The sequence below is a fragment of the Octodon degus genome, unplaced genomic scaffold (genome assembly GCF_000260255.1).
Source record: "Octodon degus isolate 3935 unplaced genomic scaffold, OctDeg1.0 scaffold00024, whole genome shotgun sequence".
Taxonomy (NCBI): Eukaryota; Metazoa; Chordata; class Mammalia; order Rodentia; family Octodontidae; genus Octodon; species Octodon degus.
Window position 1 is genome coordinate 6,591,074 of NW_004524600.1, and position 23,115 is coordinate 6,614,188.

The following is a 23,115-nucleotide window of genomic DNA, read 5'->3' on the forward strand; positions in this document are numbered from 1 at the left end:
TTCCTAGTGGTTAATTGCTGTACAAGTTGCAGACATGATATCCTATTTACAAACACCAGTAGAACAAATCACTCTATTCATCAAGAGAATGTAACTATATATCTATCCTAAGCACTTTGAATACATAGATACAAAATGGACATTCATCTGTATCCCCTTTTTTGTTAAGTTCCATTATTTGAATATTATAGGTGTGTTAACTCAGCAAAATATTCTAAGAGTCCAGTAACCCATAATAGTATTATTTTATTTTATTTTTTTGTATTTTAGTACAGGGACTCAGGGTCTCACTACACAGATTGGACTTGTAGTGATCCTCCTGTTTTTCAGCCTCCCAAAAGCTGAGATTATGGGGGTGTGCCACCACACCCAGTCTCAGCCTGCCCTGGGGGTGAGGCCAGTACAACATGCTAGAAATTGAACCCCTTTCTTGTGCCTATCTAAGCAGGTGCTTTAATCCACTGAGCTATTTGGTTGGCCCAAACAACATAATGTTGAACCTCAAATTTCTAAAAGCAAACAAATCACACCCAAAGCTCATACAAGTGAGGAAATAATAAGGATAAGAGCAGAAATTAATGCAGTAGAGCCTACAAAAACAACAAAAAGATTCAATGAATCAAAAATTGGTTCTTTGATTAGGTACTTTGTTGTAGAGCTCCTAATCTGCTTTGTTATTTTGTCCTCCAAGAATTCCAATAGCTTCTACATTATTTTTTTTTGTTTAAAACTTTACTTGGCCATGTATTTCCACCAATTCTCACTGACACTTCTTTGCTGTCATAATTTTCAGCTGTACCTCTTGCTTCCTCCTGTTTCCGTGGCTCTACCTTACCTGCTTCACACATCTGGTCAACCACAAAATTCTCCTTATCTAGTTCTAAGATGTTGAGGAAATCTACAGAAATCGAGGAAATTATCAACACTTAGATGGAGAACATATATTGTAATGATAGAAAACACTGAAAAATGGACGGATTCTTAGACACAATTAAATTGTCAAAACTAAATCAATAGGGTATAAAAATTCTAAAAAATCTGTTATCACACCAGAAATTGAAAATGTAATTAAAAATTTTCCAACAAGGAAAAACCCAGGCCCTGATGGATTTATTGTTGAATTCTACAAGAAATTTAGAGATATACTAATGCTGAAACTCCTTAAAGAAATCGAAAGGGATGTAGTACTTCCCAAATCATTCCGGGAATCAAATATTGCCTTGATTCCAAAACCAGAGGAGAACCCAACCAACAGAGAAAAACAACAGGCCAATCTTCCTAATTATCCTCAAGAAGTTACTGACAAACAGAATGCAGCAAATCATCAAGAAGATTGTACATCAGGAACAAATAGGGTTCATCCCAAGTGTGCATGGATGATTCAACTACACAAATAGATAAATATAATACACCATATTAACAGAACCAAAGATAAAATCATAGGATCATATTAACAGATAGAGAAAAAGTATTTGGCAAAGTCCAATATCCATTCATGATAAAAACTCTACAGAAAGTTGAAATAGTTTTCTTAACCTAATCTTTTAAAAAGCCATCTATGAAAAAACCAATACCTAATATATATATATTTTTTTCCATAATTTTATTGAGAAACAAATAGCAATGAGACAGTTTCAAACCAAATTGGTAGGACAGATTCAATAATTAACACATTGCATACATTCTTCCTAGTGGTTAATTGCTGTACAAGATGCGGACATGATATCCTATTTACAAACACTATTAGAACAAATCCCTCTATTCATTAAGAGAATGTAACTATATATCTATCCTAACCATTTTGAATACACAGATACAAAATGGACATTCATCTGTATCCCCTTTTGTGTTAAGTTCTGTTATTTGAATATTATAGATGTGTTAACTCAGCAAAATATTCTAAAAGAATCCAGTAGCCCATAATAGTATTGGGTCTTCTGCTTCACTGGCAATGTCAGAAATTGTTGGCCTGAGTCCCCTACAGCTCAACATAACAGCATGGCTTTACTTCTTATACTTGGTTTTTATACTTTTCTTCTGGATGGTTAAGAACAAGGTAAAGCAGGACCTATGCAACAGGAATTGTAGCTTTTGGATATGATAAGGTCAGTGAAATCCCCTCAGGAATTATGCTGAGATTCTGTACCTCAGATTGTAGAACCTTTGTCAGTGTCAACTATATGAATGAGTCACGGCCATTGCTTGGCCAATGTGTTCTCTGTGAAAGCCTGAGAGAATGTTTTCACTCCATGTGACTCTCCTTAGGCACACTCTATATCATTGATCACTTTCCTCTTTGGTCCCATAATCTCCTTGATCAGAAAATTTGGGACAGTACTAAGTTACATGACGTTACAGCACAAGTTCTCATATGTCCTGAGTCTTAATTGACCTTGGAAGGCTACAATAGCTAATATATTAAAAGGTCCAAAAACCAGAAATCTTTCATACTGAAATCAAGAATAAGACGAGGATGTCCATTATCACCATTCATTCAATATGGTTCTGGAGACCTTAGGTACAGCAATTAGACAAGAAGAAAAAATAAAAGGAATAAAGACAGGAAAGGAAGAAGTTAAGTTATCATTATTTGCAAATGATGTGACATTCTACACAGAAGAACCCAACACTGCACCAATTGTAGATCTAATATCCAAATTCAGTAGTGTAGTAGGCTACAAAGTCCATTAAAAAATCTATAGCATCCTTTTACACAAACAACAAACTCAAAGATAGAGGTATTAGGGAAACCACACTCTTCACAATAGAATAAAAAAAGAAGCAAGCAAGAAAGACAGACTTGTTAACCAAGCTAACATAGAAGGCAAAGGATCTTTACAGTGAAAATTACAGTACTCTAAAAAACAGGTGATCAAAGAGGACATTAGAAAATAGAAAGATATTCCTTGCTCTTAGGAAGAACCAACATAGTGAAAATAGCCACATTTCTAAAACTACTATACAGATTTAATGCAATCCCAATCAGAATACCATTAGAATACCTCACAGATTTAGAGAAAACATTCCTAAAATTCATTTCGAACCAGAAAAGATCTAGAATAGCAGAAGAAATAGCAACAAAGGCAACTCAGGGGGCATCACAATCCCAGACCTAAAATTATACTACAAAGCAAGCTACTGTAATAAAATCACCATGGTATTAGAAAAAGGAAACAGTTCTGAGGATCAGTGGAACAGAAGATGCAGATGCAAGCTTATGCATACTTAGCCATCTTATCTTTAACAAAGAGCCAAATATGTTCACTGGGAAAAAATAGTTTCTTTAATAAATGGTACTGGAGAAATGGGCTTTCCACATGCCAAACACTAAAACTAGACTCATGTGTATCACCATGCACTAAAGTCAAAATGGATCAAAGATCTAAATATTAAAACAGAAGCACTAGATTTATGGCAAAAGAAAATAGGCAGAAATCTCAAAGACATACATGTAGGCAGAGACTTCATGAACAAAACCCAGACTGCAAGGGAAATAGTACAAGGAATCAACAAGTGGAATCTCATCTTATTAAAAAGCTTTTGCACATCAAAATAAATCACCAACAAAATAAAAGGTAACCCACAGATTGGGAAAAAAGTTTTAGCCAACAGACCTCCAGAAAAGAAAGTTTAAAATGGGTTAGGGAAAAAATAGAGAAATAGAAGAGAAAATGATTAAAAGCAAGATGAGAGGGCAAAGGAAGATTATGTAAGCTTTGGGAGTTGGTGAAGAATACAGGAGGGAAAGAGAGAAGAAAGAAACAGAAGAACAGAACAAAATAACAACAATAAACTAGAAATAGTGTTCTCGCTGCATAAAAAGAGGAACAAATAATCAAGAGAAAAAATAGAAAAAAGCAAAGAAAAGAAGAAAAGCAGAAAAAAATGTATCCACTTCAAGGAATGTTGCAACTGTCATTGGTTGAGAGAGGGGGCAGACCAAGCCCATATTCATGTTGATTGATTGCAGTATGTCAGCAATAGAATTATAGTGATCGTGGATAATACCAGCAAGCCTGGGCCTAAGTTCCACTAAAGTTCAAGATGCTTCTGTGAGGCATAGACCTGTGTTTTTCATACCTCAACACAGATTCCTGCTGGCTTGAACTGGGCTTCTGGATATCCTGCTGGCTTTCACTTGGTCTCCGCTCACCCTAACACCTGGATCTGGTAGGTGGAGCCAATCTGCCACTGCTCTGAGTCCTGACTTCAGCTGGCCCCTTTCCAAGATGGCTGCTTTCTATTGCTCTTTCCTGGTAGGGATGGGGTCTGAACCCAAATAACTCACCAGTTTCTATAGTCCACAGTGTCCACTGCTCCATTCCATTGTGTATTTTGCCATGGAGGCCTTTGGAGTTGCCAGTAGTTACCATGGCTCTACAAGTTAGAGTCACCCCTCTGATGCTATGAGCTGCTCTCATGGGGAGAGCACTGCTTGACATCTCTCCCTCTTCCATGTTATGGTGCCTCTCTCAGCTCTTTCCATGGGCTCTAGTTCTTGCTGCAGGTCTTTGCTGGATCCTGGGGACCCACTTCTCTCCTGCTTCTCTTCATTTTTCTGGTATATTCCAATGTCTGGATTCCAAATTTTGGAGTCGTTGTTTCTTTGTTGTTCAGGATCTACTGTCTTCTCAGAAGTCAAGAAGATTGCTCTTACAAGCCTTCCTGTTATGCTTTTTGGTGAATTCTCTGAGTTAGCCATGGCTGATGCTTACTAGGAAGCACTAACAAATACCATCCATTTCATTAATGACTTCAGAGTTCCCAAAAATCTTTAGTTTCAAAAACAGTGTCCACTGGCCAACCCTCTAAGGCCTAGAATGACACCACCAAAGTCACACCTTTGGTGGAAGATTTCCTCTAAGAATGAAAATGTCTTTCAGAAAGCACATCATCCACTTGACCTATTCCTTTCAGAGGGGCAGGGGAGAACAATGACACCTAGTACAGAGTAAATGTGGGACTGCAATTGGGGACAAGAACATCCACCTTCCCAGAGGAGAACAGTGGAAATAGTTAACTCAATCAAGGAGACCTCACAATTTGCTTTACAGTAGCTTTAAGTACATAGGTCCATTGGTCATTTATATTCAGGGACAGATTCCTAGAGCTCATAGGCCAGACTTTGGAGACAGGCAAAGCCTTGCTTTCACTTGGCTGCATTTCTGGTGCAGCTTTGTGACTGTGGGAAGTTCACTTGACTTCTGTGCTCTAGGTCTTGATTTTCTCATTTACAATGAGTTTTAAGCATTAGAATAGTGAGAGGCACGTGGTGGCTACTCAATAAGGCCCCTTTTCCCCTGCATTTTCTGTTCCTGTTTTTGTTTTTATATTTTAGAGTAGATACATGTCCTGTGTCTTTTGAAGGAGCCCTACTGAGGATTGACCCTCCTTCAGCCTTTTTTCATTTTTTAATTTTAAGGCAGGGTCTCTAAGTCACTTAGCTGCCCAGGTTGGCCTCAGATTTGTAGTCCTTCTGCTTCAGTCTTCCAGAGTTCTGGGACTTAGGCATGCACTACTATACTCAGCTTATCTCATGCCTTTCCTCTAGCATACAAATAAGTGCTAACACGTATTTATTTAGCTGAGCGAGGCATGCACTCTGATAGCATTTGATCATTGGGTAGAAGAGGATGAACAAAGCCATTCACAGACACACATGTAAGCTTGATTGAATGAGAAGGTGAAATGATATTCATTAGATTTTGGCAACCTGAGGGAATTTAGGAGGTAGGTGCAAATGCACCTCTGCTCTTGGGTCTCTGGGATAATAGCAGGACTCCTGTCTCTTTCTCCCTCTCTCTTACGCTGTAATCGCAACATGGGTAGCTTTGTTCTACTACATGTTCCCACCATGGTGAGCTTCCTTATCATAGATCCAAGAGCACTGGAGCCAAACGATTATGCCAAATGATTATTACCCAAATTGTCAACCCAAATAAACTCTCCTTTTTCTGTTTTTTATGGCACCACAGATTGAACCCAGAACCTTTGCACTGGGGTATATAACTATGTCTTTTGTATTTTTCAGTTTGAGGCAAGGTTTCACTAGCCACTAGCTTGCCCCAGCTGGGTTCAGGCTTCTGAATGATGATCTTGTCTTAGCCTCCCAGAGTCCTGGGATCACAAGCCTGTGGACATGTCAGCTTCTTCTTTATAATTTAATTATCTTGGGTATTTTGTTATAGTAAGTTGACTGATGCAAAAGCACTGCAGGAAAGAAAGATAAGTATATTTATAGATTGTTCTTTTCAGATATAAGTAATAAAAGTAAATCTTTTTTTTTGGTGTAGGTTGCTGTGGACTGACTAAATCACCAGTATGTGTCAGTATTTGGGTTTCATAGGTCTCCTATTTCAGACTGTTTGTTCAGAAACAAACTTTTCTTAAAAGAAATATAGAATTGAACTGGAAATAAAAGCATTCTTTATCTATTCATTCATTCTCTTCTTTGGGAAAAATCCCACACCCATAAAACTTTCATTTTCAGTGTGGGGTATCTTTGCTTCTTTTGGTCCAGGTATCCTGTTGAAGTTTTTTTTTTTTCTTTTCTTTTCAGAAAATCAAGGGTAAAGAGAAATGCTCAGGAAGTGACTGACATGGTCTTTCTTTCTTTCTTTCTTTCTTTCTTTCTTTCTTTCTTTCTTTCTTTCTTTCTTTCTTTCTTTCTTGACATGATGTTTCTATACCTTGCAGCATCAAGTTGCTTACCTGTGCATTGTCCATCATAGAGTTTCAGGAGCCACATGTCTGGAGTTAGGTGGAAAAGCTTTGTGCGTCTTGGCCTGTGCCCGTAGTCAAACATTGTCTTTGCAATAGACATCTTTGCTTTAATGTTTAAGACCTTCCAGTTCAGACTCTTAATTCATGCTTTGTATCTCTCCAAAGCATTTTCTCAGGGGTTCTGTCCTTTGCCAATTGTTTTAGTCCAGAAGCAGCAGAGCAATGCTGGGAAGAATGATTGCTGTGTGTTAGAGTCATCTGTGTTTATTACATTCAGAAATTTCATTAAGTATTAAAATAACACACTAATCAACGTGTCATCTTGGAATGCTCCTCTCTTTAACAAGATTCCAAATATATTTTTCTTAGTGTTATTGAGCCTCTTTCTCCTTCCTTCCTTCCTTCCTTCCTTCCTTCCTTCCTTCCTTCCTTCCTTCCTTTCTTCCTTCCTTTTCTTCTTCTTCCCTCCCTCCCTCCTTCTCTTCTTCCCTCCCTTCTTTCTTTCCTCTTTTCCTTTCTTCCTTCCTTTCTCACTGATTTTTACTTTTCTGAGAGAGGCTGGCATCATTTTCAGATCCAAGTCTACCAAAAATTTGTTTGACTGTTGCACGAACATTTAGTGTATATTCACATTGTCATGCATTACAACATCAGTTAGATAGTGAGCTGAGAGGCTTTGCTTGACAAAGCATTCTGCTCCATTTGGAAATTAGAAATTATTTTCAGAACTTCATAACTGAAGATAAAAGTGTAATGTACTTCTTTGTAACTTATTTTTCTTCTGGAACACAATATAGAAGCATTTAAATTAGGTATATGTAGATTAAAACAATTTCACTTTCCTGTTCAGTAGGTGATAGTTTTGGTTTGCTTTATTTTTTGTGCGGAAATGAATTCTTGTGTTATCTCACTTTATATATAATGGGTATTCTTTTCAATCATTGTAATTACATTATTCTGCTTAAAGGTTTTTAGATATTGTTCAGTTTATGGTACAAAAAACTAAAAGCTTATTAGTATAAGCGTGTTTCTGGAGGAGATGTGAAGTTATTCATCTGTTTTCTGGCACTGACATGTCAGTGTAATCAAGACAGAATGCCTGGAGTTCATTTTGATTTGTTTCACTGTTGGTTTAAATTTACCACCCATGGTTACCCAAAATACATAAAAGCATGTGGGTTCGGTATGCTTGTTTTGTTGTCATATTGTAACAATGTGCAAACATGACTATACTTACTCTTTAGGATTAGGCAGATCTAATGTCATTACTCTTTTACTAGCAATATCGTAGAACATTCAAAAAAGTTCTTTTCCCAACCTGCCATTGCCGTAAGTTGATAGCTGCGCCTTTTGCATAGTTGACCACCCACTGAAGCCAAGGCACGTGAAACTGCTGTCCACTAAAATGGGCCTGAAGGTCACATGGGACCCTCCCAAAGATGCTACCAGTAGACCTGTGGAGCATTACAACATTGCCTATGGGAAGTCACTGAAAAGTCTTAAGTACATCAAAGTGAATGCGGAGACATACTCTTTCCTTATTGAGGATGTGGGTAAGTGACACTATGCTCTTGTTCCCAGTCAGAATTAACTGTACACCAACATTCTGAGTTACCTTAAGATAACTATTTGTGAGACAGAGTGGCTGGGCTTAGGTGTCTGTGATTCTTTGGGAACCAGTAATCAACTTCTGAGTCTCTCATTATGAGACTGTTGGTTAGTGGGCTTATTCTTTTTCCCAAGCTTTGCATCCTTGTATTAAGTATTCCACACTTCAAATTGAATTAGCAAACAAGTTTTTTTTCTTAATTGGTCCTCTTTTTTTGTCATGGCTGACCCTTGAACAACATGGGTTTGAACCAAGAGGGTTCACTTACAATTAGATTGCTTTTGAAGATTTTGTAATAATTTGAACAAACTTGAAGCAGAGCCACAAAGCTTAAAGATATCAAAATTTTGTGAATTCATAAATCCATGTAGATAGTAATCTGTCATCATTTACTATCATAAAATCTGAACAAATCTATAAAGGATTGAAATTTACCAAAATGGGGCCAGGGAGATGATAACTCCATAGAATAAGTGCTTGCCTGGCAAGTGCAAGGCCCTGAGTTCAATTGCTGGTACTACAAAAAAAAATGTAAAACATGAAATTTACCAAAATTTATGCACAAATTTACAAACCTATACAACACCTTTTTCAGTGGAGAGAAATGGGAACAAAGGTAAAGATGAGATATTAAACCATAACTACATAACTCAAATACCACCTGTCCTTTTGCCCCACATCTTGGTGGTATGCAATATGCTCAAACTCACTTAAAATGCTACCATGTGACATTCTTCAATTCCTCGCTAAATTATATGTCACAGGGGAAAGTGTTTTCTCAGTCATTGCTTATCTTTACCCATATATAACACACAGAACACACAACATGTGTGTTTCTCCACTGCTTATGTTATCAGGAAGGCTTCAGGTCATCAGCAGTCTCTTGGAAAATTTTTTGGGATGAAAAAGTTATATGCAGCATTTTCACTGCACAGAAGTTGGTGCCCCCAATCCCTGAATTGTTCAAGGATCAACTGTATCATGTTCCCACAGAGGTGTGTGTGTGGAATGTCATGCTTAGCCACATTCAATTTAAGATGTATCTTTTCTACCCATTTGCATTTTATTTTAATTTGATTCTGGAAGTTAAATGTATTTAAAAATGTTGGTTCAATGTATATTGTTTTATAAGTGCAGGTGCAGTTGGTTTTGGCTTTAGGTTTTGGTTGCTTCTTCTTCTTTCTTCTATTTTTGATTCCTGTAGCTTGAAACTACATTGATTCTGCCATCATGTTGGGATCCAATCACTTGGTGAATTAAGAGAACTCACAGAGGTCAGCATAGAGCCCTTTGTACCATGTTAGTATACTGATCCTTAGAAGACTTTTTTTTTTTTTTTTTTTTTTTTTGTGGTACTAGGGATTGAACTCAGGACCTTGTGCTTACCAGACAAGTGCTTATTCCACTCAACTGTCTCCCTGGCCCTCCATGTTAGTATCCTGATCCTTTAATGGATCATGGCCCTGGCTCCTCAACACTGGTCTAAGCTTTAGCCTCCATCTCTTGCTCTGCAGCATTATTGTTTTTTCTGAGTAATAGAGGAGAAAGTTTATAAAAGTGAGATAAAGAAGGCTAGGCTGTCTTTCTTTTGACTTCAGCTAACTTTGCCTGAATCTCTTTCAGGGCTTCCCAAAGCCCAGCTGTGAGGCTAAAAGGAGATTCTGTTAGACTGAAGGCATGTTCAGGGTCATATTTGCTCAAGACTTAGATTATTATGATTGTTGCGGAGGAGGAAAGCAGGCAGTGAAAGAGTGCAGAATTAACCAAAAAACAAATGTGCCTCTCTGTCAACTTATTGCATTAACTATATGGGACTGAAAGGCATATAGATTACATTTTTTAAAAAATAAAAATACCTGTCCAGTGAAGAGAGCACTAGCTCAAGCGCAGTTTTGCCTCTCTCTGAACCTGGAGCCTTTTCCCACTAATCTTTGAGATTGTGCCTAACCTGAAATCCCACCAGGCCCTGCAAGTATCACAGATAGTGTCAGTCCAGTCACTGGTACTTCTATTCAGGCTTGAGAGCTGACGGGGATTTTGTTGAAGGAATGCTCTCCACTTAGAGAAATGTTATCATTCTGCTTTTAAAAGAACTCTTACCTTGCCAGCCCTTCATTCCCTACAATGCCTACAAACATTCACTTCTTCATGGATTTGGCAACCTATTTACCTGTCAGAAGATAGCAATTCATTTTGAGGAAAGCCAGTGCTATTAGAGATTTGCTTCTCAAATGTGCAAAGTCAGGGTGTGCTCTTTTTGTACCATGGTGTCTTGATTTCCCTTTGAATTCCAGCATTGGGAGCTCAACTAAGCAGACCACTGTTATTTGACCTTGACCCCTATCAAAAGTAAAAAATAAATAAAGCCCAATTATTTTAAGCTTTCAGAAAAATATTTTTTCTGAATTTTTTTGAAATAGCAAAACCAATCTACACACATAGCCTGGGAGATATTTTACTGTAAGAAGAGTATTATAAAGGTTTATCAAGAGTTCCTATTTGCTATATTTATGAGTCACACTGACATTTCTTTTTTTTTCCCCTGGAGGCTTCTCTTTAGAGTTTCCATGGAGAAGTAAATTATCACTTATGGTTTTTAATTTGCATGTTCCAATACAAATTACCAGACTAAAGTTCCTATGTCTTACATTGAGTTCACATTAAAAACCTTGATATCTCTTTTATTACTTCTTTGTAAATCCAGATTTGTCACACATGCCATGTACTTGTACTAAATAAAGTTTGTTTTATTTAGGTCAGGTGTGTTTCAACTGCAAAAAAAGTCATTTCAGTAAAAAACAAAACCAAAGCTATTATTAGACTTGTTACTTAGGTAAGATTTTCATATGAGATAGTGAATCAGACTGTGTCATTCTTGGAGATTTGAAACAGTGGCTTGATATAAACCATGTGTTTCAGAGCCGGGGGTAGTGTACTTTGTGCTGGTTACTGCAGAAAACCACAATGGAATGAGCCGTCCAGTTTACAGAGCTGAAAGCCCACCTGGTAAGTGTTATTTAGAGTTTGGAGGCTGTGGTTTTAGTACTTAGATTGGGAGAGACCTACCTCCTTACTTCTTTAAATTAATATAAACTTAGAACTTCTAGACGTTTCCTGAAAGAAAATGTTGTAGACTCAGCAAGACAAAGTATGGAAAACTAGGAAGGGTCTATTTCTCTTTTAACAGTAGCTGTAATGTAGATCATAATCATTTTGCCTGAGCTTTTTTAGTATTCACTAGAATAAACCTTTAGCAGAAGACACAAAATATTGTCCCTAGAGCCTGAATAGATACCTTTGAGGACTATTGAAAAGATCATTTACCTAATCATTAAGGCTGCACTGAAATATGCAAAGTCCAATCATTCTTGTTTCTAACTATCAAGTTGCATTTTCCTAATTTAGGAGGTGAATGGATCAAGATTGATGGTTTTCCCATTAAGGGTGCAGAACTATTTAATGAGACTGCCACAGGTACTACTTGCTCATTTGGTTCATGTCTTCACTGAAGCAACATCCTGCATAAGGGATGCGCTTCTGTCACACACATGTGCTCACCAACTTTCATTTTGTTTCATTGCTAAACTAACACACGTGCCACACAGTCCTGGTCTATTAGCATTTTGCCTGCTCTGCGCCATTGTCATTCATTTCGTGTCGTCCCTTTGTGTCCTCACTGGTAAAGTGTCTGTGTTTATTATTTGGGGAGACTGTCACCCTGTTACCAGGCAAATATGTGGTTGAGATGGTAGTACTGGCCTGATGAGGATTTTTCCAACTGTTTCACCTGTGAATGGCATCAATGAATGGGAACTATAAAACAGTGGCTTCTATTGGCTAATTGGTTGCATCAAGTCTTGTTCTCCTTTCTGATAGGCTTGGGATTTTCGTGATATGTTAGTTACCCTGCCTTCCATCTCTGCTCCATATTTGTACACATGTGTACTTTATTACTTGGCTGTTGATGTTGTCTGGTCATACTGTTTTACTGATTGAGAGATGTGCTGACATTTCTTGTGTGTTGGTTCTTGAATATATTTAACTGGTGGTGAAAAAAATAATATATAATGAATGCAGTTATTTCAGAATGTGTTCGGGAAGTATCCCACAGGCGATACAAGGGGGAGCTATGTTTTATTTCCAAGTACTGTGTGTATAAGCAGATCAATATGGTGTTACTATTGAGAGGAAGGTGAGTATGTTGAGACTAATGGCCATAATATGCTCCTCAGATGATTGCTCTTGCTTTAGGAAGTTCTCAAATTCACTTTTATAAAAAAAAAAGTGGTGGAAGAACAAAGTAATCAGCCAAAGAAAGTAGCTTCAGGGAAAGTTGGCTGTGGGGTATTGCCGTGGACTTGTCTTGCAGGTGGCTGAAGATGAAGGAATGGAAGTTGGAAGAGCAAAATGAGAGCTAGCCATGGGTTTAGGAGGCATGTTATAGAGTGAATTTTTTTTTTTTTTTTTTTTTGAACAGGGGATTGAACTCAGGCCCTTGCACTTACCAGAGAAGTGCTTATTCTAGTGAGCCATCTCCCCGGACCCTGGAGTGAAAATTAAAGTGGGGGGAGAGAGAGAGGGAGAGAGAGAGAGAGAGAGAGAGAGAGAGAGAGAGAGAGAGAGAGAGAGAGAGCGCACTGGAGGTTAGGATCAAACTTGGAAAATACTCCTCTGTCATGTATGGGGGTAGTATTTCAAGACCACCAACAGATACCTGAAACTACAGATAATACTGAAGTCTGTATGTACAATTTTTGGTTATATGTACCTATTTATAATAATTTCTAAGTTATAAATTCAGCACATTAAAAACTTAACACCAATAACTCATGATAAAATAGAAGTTAGACCTATGCATGATAATAAAAGTTCTGGAAAGTGACCTCTCTTGTCCTTTCTCAAAACAGCTTACTATACAGTATTCACTCTTTTCCCTGTAATGATGTGAGATACAGTGCATACATGGTGAGATGACTTAAGGTGGGGGATGTAGGCGTTGTGACGCAGCATTCAGCTACTGCATGGGTGTAACTGGGGCAAAAGCACTGTGGATACCGTGACAGTTGTTCGGATGCACTACAAGCTGCTGAGTGACTAATAAGAGTGTAGCAGGTATTTCAGGGCTCTGTTGGACAGCAGGGTGACTCATGTCCTGGGCATCATGGAGGGAGATGGCATGAGATTTCATCACTGGGTAGAATAGTGAGCAATTTAAAACTTTGTTTATAAAACTGCCCATTTAATATTCTGGGGCACGGTTTGCTATCCGTAATTGAAACCAGGAAAGCAAAGTGGTGGTGGAAAGATTACCAAACACCTAAGAAATGTGAACGACAGGGAAGGATGTTTATTTCAGAGGTGTTTACTCCTGAATCCACACACATAATCAGAAACATGTAAATATTTTGCTGACAAATGTACATGCCTTGTACTTGATTCTTATATTTTGTGTTATACAGGATTGCTTTGATTTTATAACTTTCCTGATAAAGATTGTTTATGATACCGGTTTTGGAAGAAGTAAGTTTCTTGCTTTTTCATTGGTAGTTAATTTCTCAGTTTAATAGAAATGTGTGCAATCATGAGGGTGTGCATATGTGTGGTGCATACGTGTGTGTGCGTGTGACCTTTCGGAGGCAAGCATGACAGAGATTCGGGGGGCCAAGGATTGGAACCGTCATGCTATACCATGAGACTGTTTAAATTTTGTTTATTGGATACAGAGTCTCACTATGCATTTCATACTCATAGTGATCTTCCCGTCTCAGCTTCCTCAGCACTGTGATTACAGGGGTGTGCCACCACACCTGTTTTGGGGGCCTGCATGGTGCACTTAGGGTCCTGGGGCTGGCACAGAATGTGGTACCATGAATCCAACTCAGGTCCTTGAAGTTGCCAGGCAGGCACTTAGACTGTTGAGCTATCTTCCCAGCCCTATTTAAACTCTCTTTACAGGAGTCTTTGCAGGCTGTGGTTGCCAAAACATTCTGCCATAATATACTATGCTCCATTGCTTGTGTATTATGATAGAAAGATATTAAAGAAATTAGTAGCTGAAACCATTTGCAGTATATGATAAAAGATAGAACTTGAAAAACAAAGCCAAATAACCTACGATTACCTAGGTTGCCTAGACTTGGTAAAAATGCTTTAGGAAAAAAAAAATCACATTTCATTGTTAATGATAATAATGATAATTTACAAGAAACTGTCACTTAATGATTGACATGTATTTATATAGTTTTTTGAAGCTTGAAAAATATGCCATATTCTTGTTCTGAGAAGTAGTTAAATGCATGATGATTTTGTCAAACTAAAATTATTCACACATTCTACCTATTCACTCACAGGAAGAGATTTGTCCTAAAAAAATGCAATATTAGCATCAGCACCTGGTGTGAGACACAGAGGGTTTTGTCAGTGTCTCCGCTGACGTTGCTGTTCTTCTAAGGCTTCTTTGATGCCAGAGGGGGAAGCAATGTATTTATTTTACTGGGGGCAAGGATTTTAGCTCCAATTCCAGATTTCCTTTTGCTGCATTAAACCTACTTGGATCAAATTATCTTTACTTAGAAGCAGGCATTCTGTTATTCCATTCATCCCCTCAGTGCCTGTGGTCTTCCAGGTGCACATCTTTGTTCTAGAGATACAGGGCAACGAGACGAGCACTCACCTGAACCAAGCTCATATTCCAGCGGGAGAGAGAAGCACTAAGTGAAGACCGTGCACGCAACCTGTTGGTTTGCGGGGGCAGCCATAACAGAGGACCACAGACTTGGGTGGGTGTGGGTGTGGGGCTGAAGCAACACAAACGTGTTTCCAACGGTTATGGAATGCAAGCTGTTGGCAGGGTTGGTTTCTCTGAGGCTTCTCGCCTTGGCTTCTAGACGGCTGCCTTCTCTCCTCTTGCTCCTCAAGTGGCCTCTTCCCTGTGAGCATCTTTGATGTCTTTGTGTGCCCAAATTTCCCATTTTTAGGAGGGCATCAGTTGGCTCAGATTACGGCCCAATTTCATGGCCCCAGTGTGACCTAATTACCTCTTTAAAGACCTTAACCCCAGCCATTGTCCCATTTGAGGTAACCTGGGATTAAGACTTCAGTGTATGAATGTTTGGAGGGAGAGGGGGGCACCATGAAGCTGAAGGCATAATTGAAAATTATTTGAAAAAATATGCTACACTGTGATAAAGATTAAATAGGTGGAGGAATTAGGGTTTTGGGAACCTGGTAACAACAGTGCCACCCAGGGGAGACAATGTGGGAAACTTAGTGGGAAATCATGTGAGCAGGAAGAAGAACATGCTGGAGAATACTTGAGGCGAGAGGACTTAAATGACTCTGATTGGACATGCATCAAAATGTTAGAAGTCTTAGGACTCAGAAATGAGAGACCAAACAAAGATGCAACTGCAGGGTGGAAATTCTAGCTTCCTGTTGTGCAACTTTTTTTTTTTTTTTTTTTTTTTTTTTTTTTTTTTTTTTTTTTTTTTTTTTTTTTTTTTTTTTTCAGAACCAGGAATTGAACTCAGGTCCTTAAGCTTGCCAGGCCAGCGCTTATTCTACTGAGCTATCTCCCTGGCCCCCTTATCTCTTATTCCTCAGTCAGAAAGTTTTCTTTCTATTTAATGTAGAATCCCTCTCGTTGTTCTGTAAACTTGTATCTTCCTGCTTTGTCCTCAGGGAAGTGATGTTACGAATCTGTTCACCCCTCAGAATTTTATTATCTAGCATTCTTCCAAACTTTTTTAAAAAAATGAATTATTTTAGCTTCTTTTTGTCTGAATTTGGGGTGACTGGGTCATTCAGAGACAGGCTGAGGGGTTGAGACAAGGACGTGTCCCAACTTTGTGACTGACCTGCCAAGTCTAGTTGGCTGGACCCGTTACTTTGCTTTTGCCAAAATTTTTATCTTGGAAAATATGTTAACCATGTTTGGTTAATTTCAGCTCTCACTATGCCAAATATCTATTTTTATCACTTTTTATAGTTTGTGAAAAATCTAGTCCTTTGTGCTCTTCTCAATCTGTGAAGCTAAATTAGATTTTTTTAAAAAGTGATTTTATAGAATTATTTATTTGGTACAGGTTCTCACTATGTGGCCTGGACTCATAGTGATCCTCTTGTCTCAGCCTCCGCAGTACTGGGATTAAAGGCATGTGCCACCACACCCAGGTCTGCGCACTCGCCAGGCAGGCACTTAGACCGCCAAGCTATCTCCCCAGCCCCTGAACTAGGTTTTTGATTCTTGTATTCTCTACATTACCTTTTAGTTCATGAAGCTTGCTTATTCATTTTTGCATCACTAAATAGGAGCTTGAACTCAGGTTCAGCATAGAAATCACAATTTCTCCGTGGCTATTTCTAATCAGCTTTGGCATGCTGCTCACCTGTGATAAGCCACTCCTTTCCTTATCATGGACACCTACTGGCATCTAGGCTGCCCTAGAAGATCAGTAGTCTGTGGATCCTAGAAGATCAGTGGCCTATTGATCTGTGGCCTGTTTGTACTCACGGTGCATCCTAGACCGTGTCAGTCTTGGAGATGATGCCCCAGTTGAGAGTCTCACCTACTGGCTTGCTATTGGCAAGTGCACTCTTAGAGTTAGTGTTAGGGATAGGGTTACTCTCACTATGATGTAGAATTGTGAATTCCCCTGTCTGGTGACAGTGATCTCACTTCTTCCATCTCTTGTATTATGAGCTATCTTTTAGACCTTCTCAGACGCTGGCTGTGAAGAACCCCTTCCTTTGCAAAGTCTGAGGATGTCTGGCTCATTTCACTTTTCCTTGCAGCTATATTCATACAGAGCAGACATGAGACTCTGAACTGCCCCCAGTGGCCTGCTAGCTGCCCCACCAGGACTGCCCAGCTGCCTTGTGTTCCCTCTTGGCTCTAATTTTGAGAAAAATGGAAGATTAAGTTGACCTGTGTTTTTGTAATGGCCAGAGCTATTTTTTCACATTTGAGCCAGGCCATCAAATTGCTTGGAAATTGTCCTATATGTTCAAGCACAGCTGTCTTCTTTACTTCCATAATTATTGCTACAGAGTTTTACCACTCACCTCCAGCAGAAGAAGCCTGGCCTTACACTGTGTTCTTCCCTTTTAGAGCAGGTGCCCTTGTCTCCTATTTCTCTGGGAAAGAGAGGGCCATTAGGTGACATCCTTTGTCTTCCTCTGTGATGTCTAAATCTCCATCTCTCCTTCCCTTCTTCTGAAGGAGGCCCATGGAGTCATCTCTTCTCTTAAAGGCTGACTACACACAGAGAGTCTGAAAGGAGGAGTGGAAGCCCAGGTACATCTTTGGAGCCTTCCTCCACCAACCTCCCCACTGCTTGGCTTGAAAAGTTGAAGCCTTCTTTTGAACAAATTATTTTACACAGAAACAATGAAACAAAGAGGTAAAAACATCAAAATTTGGCATCTTCTTACTGTCTCATTTCATTTTCTGCTGTAAAAGTAGAGTACCTCGGTCTGAGTAATTTATAGAAAGATCTATTTGTGCTCATGGTTCTGGAGAGTAGAAAATCTGAGGTTATGGTGATGGCATCTTCTTGGCTTCTGGTGAGGACCTCAATGTGGAGACACAAGTGGTATGTGTAGGAGAGACAAAATATGAAAGGTGAACTTACTTTATAACAATCCTGTGAGAGTTGCCTTGTGTGTTCAGTAATCCACTCTTGAGGGCACTACCCCGTGACCAACACTTCCTGCTACGTCCTGTCCCCACCCTCAACCTGCCACAGTGAGGAACTCACATTCTAACAGGAACCTCTGAAGGCACACACTCTGGCTACACTACTTTCCTAGCATGCCTTCCACAGGAAGTAGTTATGGGCTAAAACACATGTACCCCAAACCGATATTTTTTCTTTTTCCATCAGTATTTCATCAAAAGAAGCACCCATTTTCAGGTAAGCTTTCTTGCCAATTTGTTTATTTTTCCATTTTCTCTAACAATTCTTGCCTGCAGTACTTTCAGCCTCAATGCTTACCCTGTGGCATTCACTCTTGGATTCCAATGTTAAACTTGCTGAAGTTTGCCACAAATTTCCCTGCCTTTGCTATTTTCACATCACCCTATTATAGTAATTGTGTTTGCAAAAAAGACACGATTATAGCATTCTGTTTTTAATAGTGGATTTCCATTTAAAAATTGTCTTAGTTACTTTCTTTTGCTAAGACACAGCATCAGACACCCACAATTTAAAGGAGGAAAGGTTTATTTTGCTTTAGAGCTTGAGGAAGTTTCGGCCCAGCCCTCTGCTGGTTTTAAGGCAGAAGCAGTATGGCAGAGGGGTATGGCAGGCAGGAAGCAGTGAATCATCAAATGAATAGGGAAGAATGTATACTCCAGGAAAAGAAAAACTTGTACATCTAGTACTTCTTACTAAATTCATTGACCTGACATGAGATTAATGCACTACAATTACAAGGGTCATCCTAGGTGGTGGTCATCAGCCTCCAGACGTCCATTATCATGGAAGCCTGCTGCCATGTGATGCATTCTTTCCAAGGACTCTTGCTGTACATTTCTTCCCAGGTAGCACCCACAGTGACCCACCTCCTTCTACTTGGCTTCCCCTCTCAGCATCACACGCATCAGCACCACATACCCATGAGGCAGTGGCACACACCTATGACCCAATCAGCTCCCCAAAGCCCTACCTGTGAGCTCATGAGGCTCTAGGGGACTTACAGATGTAGGGCATAACAAAAATATAGTAGTTTTGGATTGCTGAAAATTAAATGAACACTGGCAGAGAGCTGCACTTCATGTTCTAAGTGGAAAATGGGGTAAATGTGATGGATGAGGAAGTAGAAAACTATAATCCCAGTGGCTTAAGGCAGCTCTTTCTCTAATCTGTTGATCTAAGGATGTAGGACACCAGCTTATGATCTCCATAGTTCTGAGCCTTGAGAGTGAAAATGTGCGGGCCTGCCTCTGTGATGCCTCTGAGGAGGGCCAGAGTGCATTCTCATGGATCCATGTAAGTTCAGATGTGAAGAAGCACTTTTTAGAAAGTTTTCAACCTATTCATGTTGTAATCAGATTTTTAAAGTTGACAATGGTGTGTATGGGAAATAACTAGATTAGCCAATGCCTGTTCTCCAAATCAAGGGCTTCATTGCCAGAAAACAACTGCATGGCTTAGTGTTCTATTTCCAAATTAAGCAAATACAGAAAGACTTTAGCCTAAAACAATAACCCAAACAAAACAAACTCCTTGGACTGAGCTGAAGTTTTCTTTAGAATGTGTAATACATCTTCCTCTGATCTTGTGCATCAGTAGTCAGTGAAGCTGTCTCCGTGTCATACTGTGGTGCCCAGAAATGTCAGATGTCTGTGCATCAGAAGGTGAGGAGACCAGGAAAGGCTTATTGCTTCCTTTGTTTCTGTAGCCCTTATGAGTTGTCAGGAAGTGTGGCTGGGACCGGACACACCACCAGATAGATCCAGAGCAGCAGCTCCTGCTAATTTCCACACCAAGAATGCAGGGAACCTTTACAGCTGGCCACCTGGAGAGCTGCCATTCCCTCCACTTTGTGGTGGGGTTGGATCTAGCCGGGGATGGGGAGCCAGTAGACTGGGCTCGAGGAAGGGAAAACCCTGAGCTCCTGTTGCAGGTGGCACAGCAATGTCTAAGTCTGAATTACAAGGACATCAGTCACTAGCATTGGTTTGCAAGCTGGCAGATAAACCATTGCTATAGAAGGTTAAAGAGATTCTAGCCCCATGGATGCAGTGGAAGAATGGGGGAGACATTTTGCTGTCACAAATGTAGTGATGACTACCATCTTTGGGTCACTTGGCATCCTGCAGCATAGCACAGCCTCAGTGCTTTATGGTGACACTTATGACATACATTTTTGCCGTGTGTGTTGGTATTTGTGTCACTGATATTCATTGCCTGTGTTAGGGTCAGTAACAAAGATAACTGCTGACCGACATGCTGATGTCCCGAGCTGCTGGCATACAAAAGTGATTCTCAGAGTATTCCAAACCAGGGCCCTGGTAGAGCCAGCACTACAGGTCTGACAGCTGATTGCATTCTAGCCTGGGGCCTATAGCTGCCTGACTGTGAAGCTTGCCCTCACCTTCCTGAGCCTTCCTCTTTTTGGGGCGAAAGGTGGTTACTGGGGTCAGACAGGGTGCTGCACACCTGTAATTACAGAGTAGGGCAAGCTCGGAAGGATAGGATGCTTCTAGGAGTCCATGAAGTCATAAGGGAAACTGGCTGCCTCCAAGAGTATCCTGAAAATGGTCCAGCACTGAAAATGCTGCTTTTAACTCTACACCAAACACCAGTTATCAGGGAGTACCCTACAAAATTCAAACACAATTTTAAGACAAGTACAGATTGGGAAATAAATTGCCATGTTTTAAGCTTTGGAGAAATCAACTTCGTTTTCTGTTCAGCTAGGCCACTTCAGTGAAAAGTTTTTGTGAAAATGGTTAAGAGGACAGTGAAGTGACCATTCACTGGTGAAGCAACCAGATAAAGCAAATGGGTTGAAGCTGAATGTCTATAGGATGACTTGATGCATTTGATTGCTTCTGTGACAGGCAGTCTGGATTTCAAATACCATGTTTTGGGACACAAATGGGGCAGCTTTTTGCCACATGTGGGATATGTACCTTTAGTCACACCTCCATTGTTTATGTCCATGCTAAGTAGGACTTCCTATGGATTCCTCACTTGAGGATGCCCTAAACACCATCGTGTGTTGCTAAAAAGGAGAAAGCATGGCCTCTGATGTATTGCATAGTTCCCATGAGTGGCAGGACCTTATGCTGGTTGATTTGGTTTAAATTTAACTTTCTGTGCTTTAGAAAAATTACAGTTTTATACAATCTGTAACATTAGCAGTTGGCCTTGATTAGCTAGGAGGAGCTCAAGCTCTCCGGCCCTCTTTTTCTTTTACATCTTATTAAAATTTTAAAATATTCTTTCTTTTCCCAGACCTGAAACTGTAGCAAAGCCCTACAGACTCCAGGCATTAGCTGTAGGTGCTACTCCAGTGTCTTTGATGGTGGTGTGTTATGTGCATGTAACTCTATTGCTGTCCTATGGGTTCTGACTACTTCTGAGGAAAGGCAGATATCTGGGCTATTGGTAAGGCTTGGCAGGTACTTGGTCTTCATCTGTTGGTCATGCCTCAGACCTGTAAATAGAAGAGTAGTGGTTCTATGAGTAGATCCTCATGAGATGGCTGGCACTGATTCTCGATGAGCAACCAGATCTTTGGAAGTCTGGCTGACACTTCTGAGAAGTACTTGTGTATAAACATTGTGGGAAGGAATTCCTGGTGCATCACACCAGGTCTTTCATAGGGGCATTCATGAGATGCCAAGGATCTTTTCTTAGAGTTGGCACTATGTCGTGCCACAGTGCAGCTACTGGTGATACCAACATTACAACCACCAGAAAAGTTAAAACAAGTGCTGCAGAGGAGAGAGCTAACACTACAAATCTGAAGGCTGATTTCATCTTAGCCCGGGGCCTCTTGCTGCCTGACTGAAATGTTGCCCTCACCTTCTTGAGCCTCACTCTCCTTGGGGCCAAAGGTAGTTACTGGGGTGGCGCATGATGGTACAAATCTGTAATTCCAGGGAAAGGGCAACTCTGCATTCTTATTGGTAGGCTGAGGCAGGAGGATAGCCATGAGTTTAAGGTTAGCATGGGCTATATACTGAGTTCAAGGCTAGGTTGATAAAAGTGAGATTTGTCTCAAAAAACAAAAACAAAGGCCCAAACCAAACCAAAGCAATAAACAATCACCAAACAAAGAAACAAACAAAAATATCAAAAATCCAAAAGTCAAAACCACGTGTGATTACTGGGTTAGTAGAAGGGTAAATAGTCAAGTGCTTTACACCTGCTGGGTGACACTCCAACAGGTTTATTCCAAAATAAAGAAATTATTACCCTTTTTCTTTTTTTTAAATAGCTGGGTTTATTTAAAAATAATTCAAAATTTATTGAGTAGATAGAAGTGTTGAGGTCATTTGTTAGCAAAGGGTGGCACTGAAGAGACTATCTGAAGAGTAACTATAGTCAAGAGTTGCACAACCACAGGCTACACATGAGGAGTTGTGACTGTGGTCCACTACGGTGACACTGCCTTGAGGTGTCAGAGCCATCCTAGTTGGTATAAGAATACACCATGACATTTTCCTGATGAATTGTCTGATGCTAAATTTCTCAGAATATGTTAAGTGACATGTTACTATCTTACAAATGTTGAGTGTGTTGAGGGACATTTTCTTTTCTTTTTTTTTTTTCAAAATTTTATTGATAAATGGATAGCAATGAGACAGTTTCAAATCAAATTGGAAGTACAGATTCAACAAATAACACACTGCATATATTCTTCTTAGTGGTTAATTGCTGTACAAGATGGGGACTTGAGATCCTATTTACAAACACCATTAGAACAAATCATTCTATTCATTAAGAGACTGTAACTATATATCTATCCTAACCACTTTGAATACACAGATACAAGATGGACATTCATCTATATACCCCATTTTTTCTAAGTTCCATTATTGAATATTATAGGGAGGGACATTTTCATGAATCCATTCAGAGATGGTTCAGGAAGATATTGCATTAGAATTTGCCAGGAAGAAGAAGCTCATGGTAGATATAGACTGGTGAATACTTGCTGTAACTATCCTTACACTGAAGATATCAGTCAGTACTGGGCCTGGGCCTCAGTCAGAGAATTGACACTCAAGAGCATGGTCAGCCAAGCAGATGTCCTATGTCTTATTC

At 39.6% G+C, this 23,115-nt stretch overlaps 1 protein-coding gene across 2 annotated transcripts in view; it reads left to right on the forward strand.

Moving 5' to 3' along the window:
- Nucleotides 1-23,115, forward strand: part of Fndc1 (fibronectin type III domain containing 1) — a 140,152-nt gene that overhangs the window by 48,613 nt on the left and 68,424 nt on the right. For both annotated transcript variants that reach the window (XM_023712225.1, XM_023712226.1), the window contains exons 2-4: nucleotides 8,082-8,276; nucleotides 11,252-11,338; nucleotides 11,738-11,806. In XM_023712225.1, coding sequence (XP_023567993.1) covers nucleotides 8,082-8,276; nucleotides 11,252-11,338; nucleotides 11,738-11,806 — 351 coding nt within the window. The remainder of the gene's footprint in view (nucleotides 1-8,081; nucleotides 8,277-11,251; nucleotides 11,339-11,737; nucleotides 11,807-23,115) is intronic.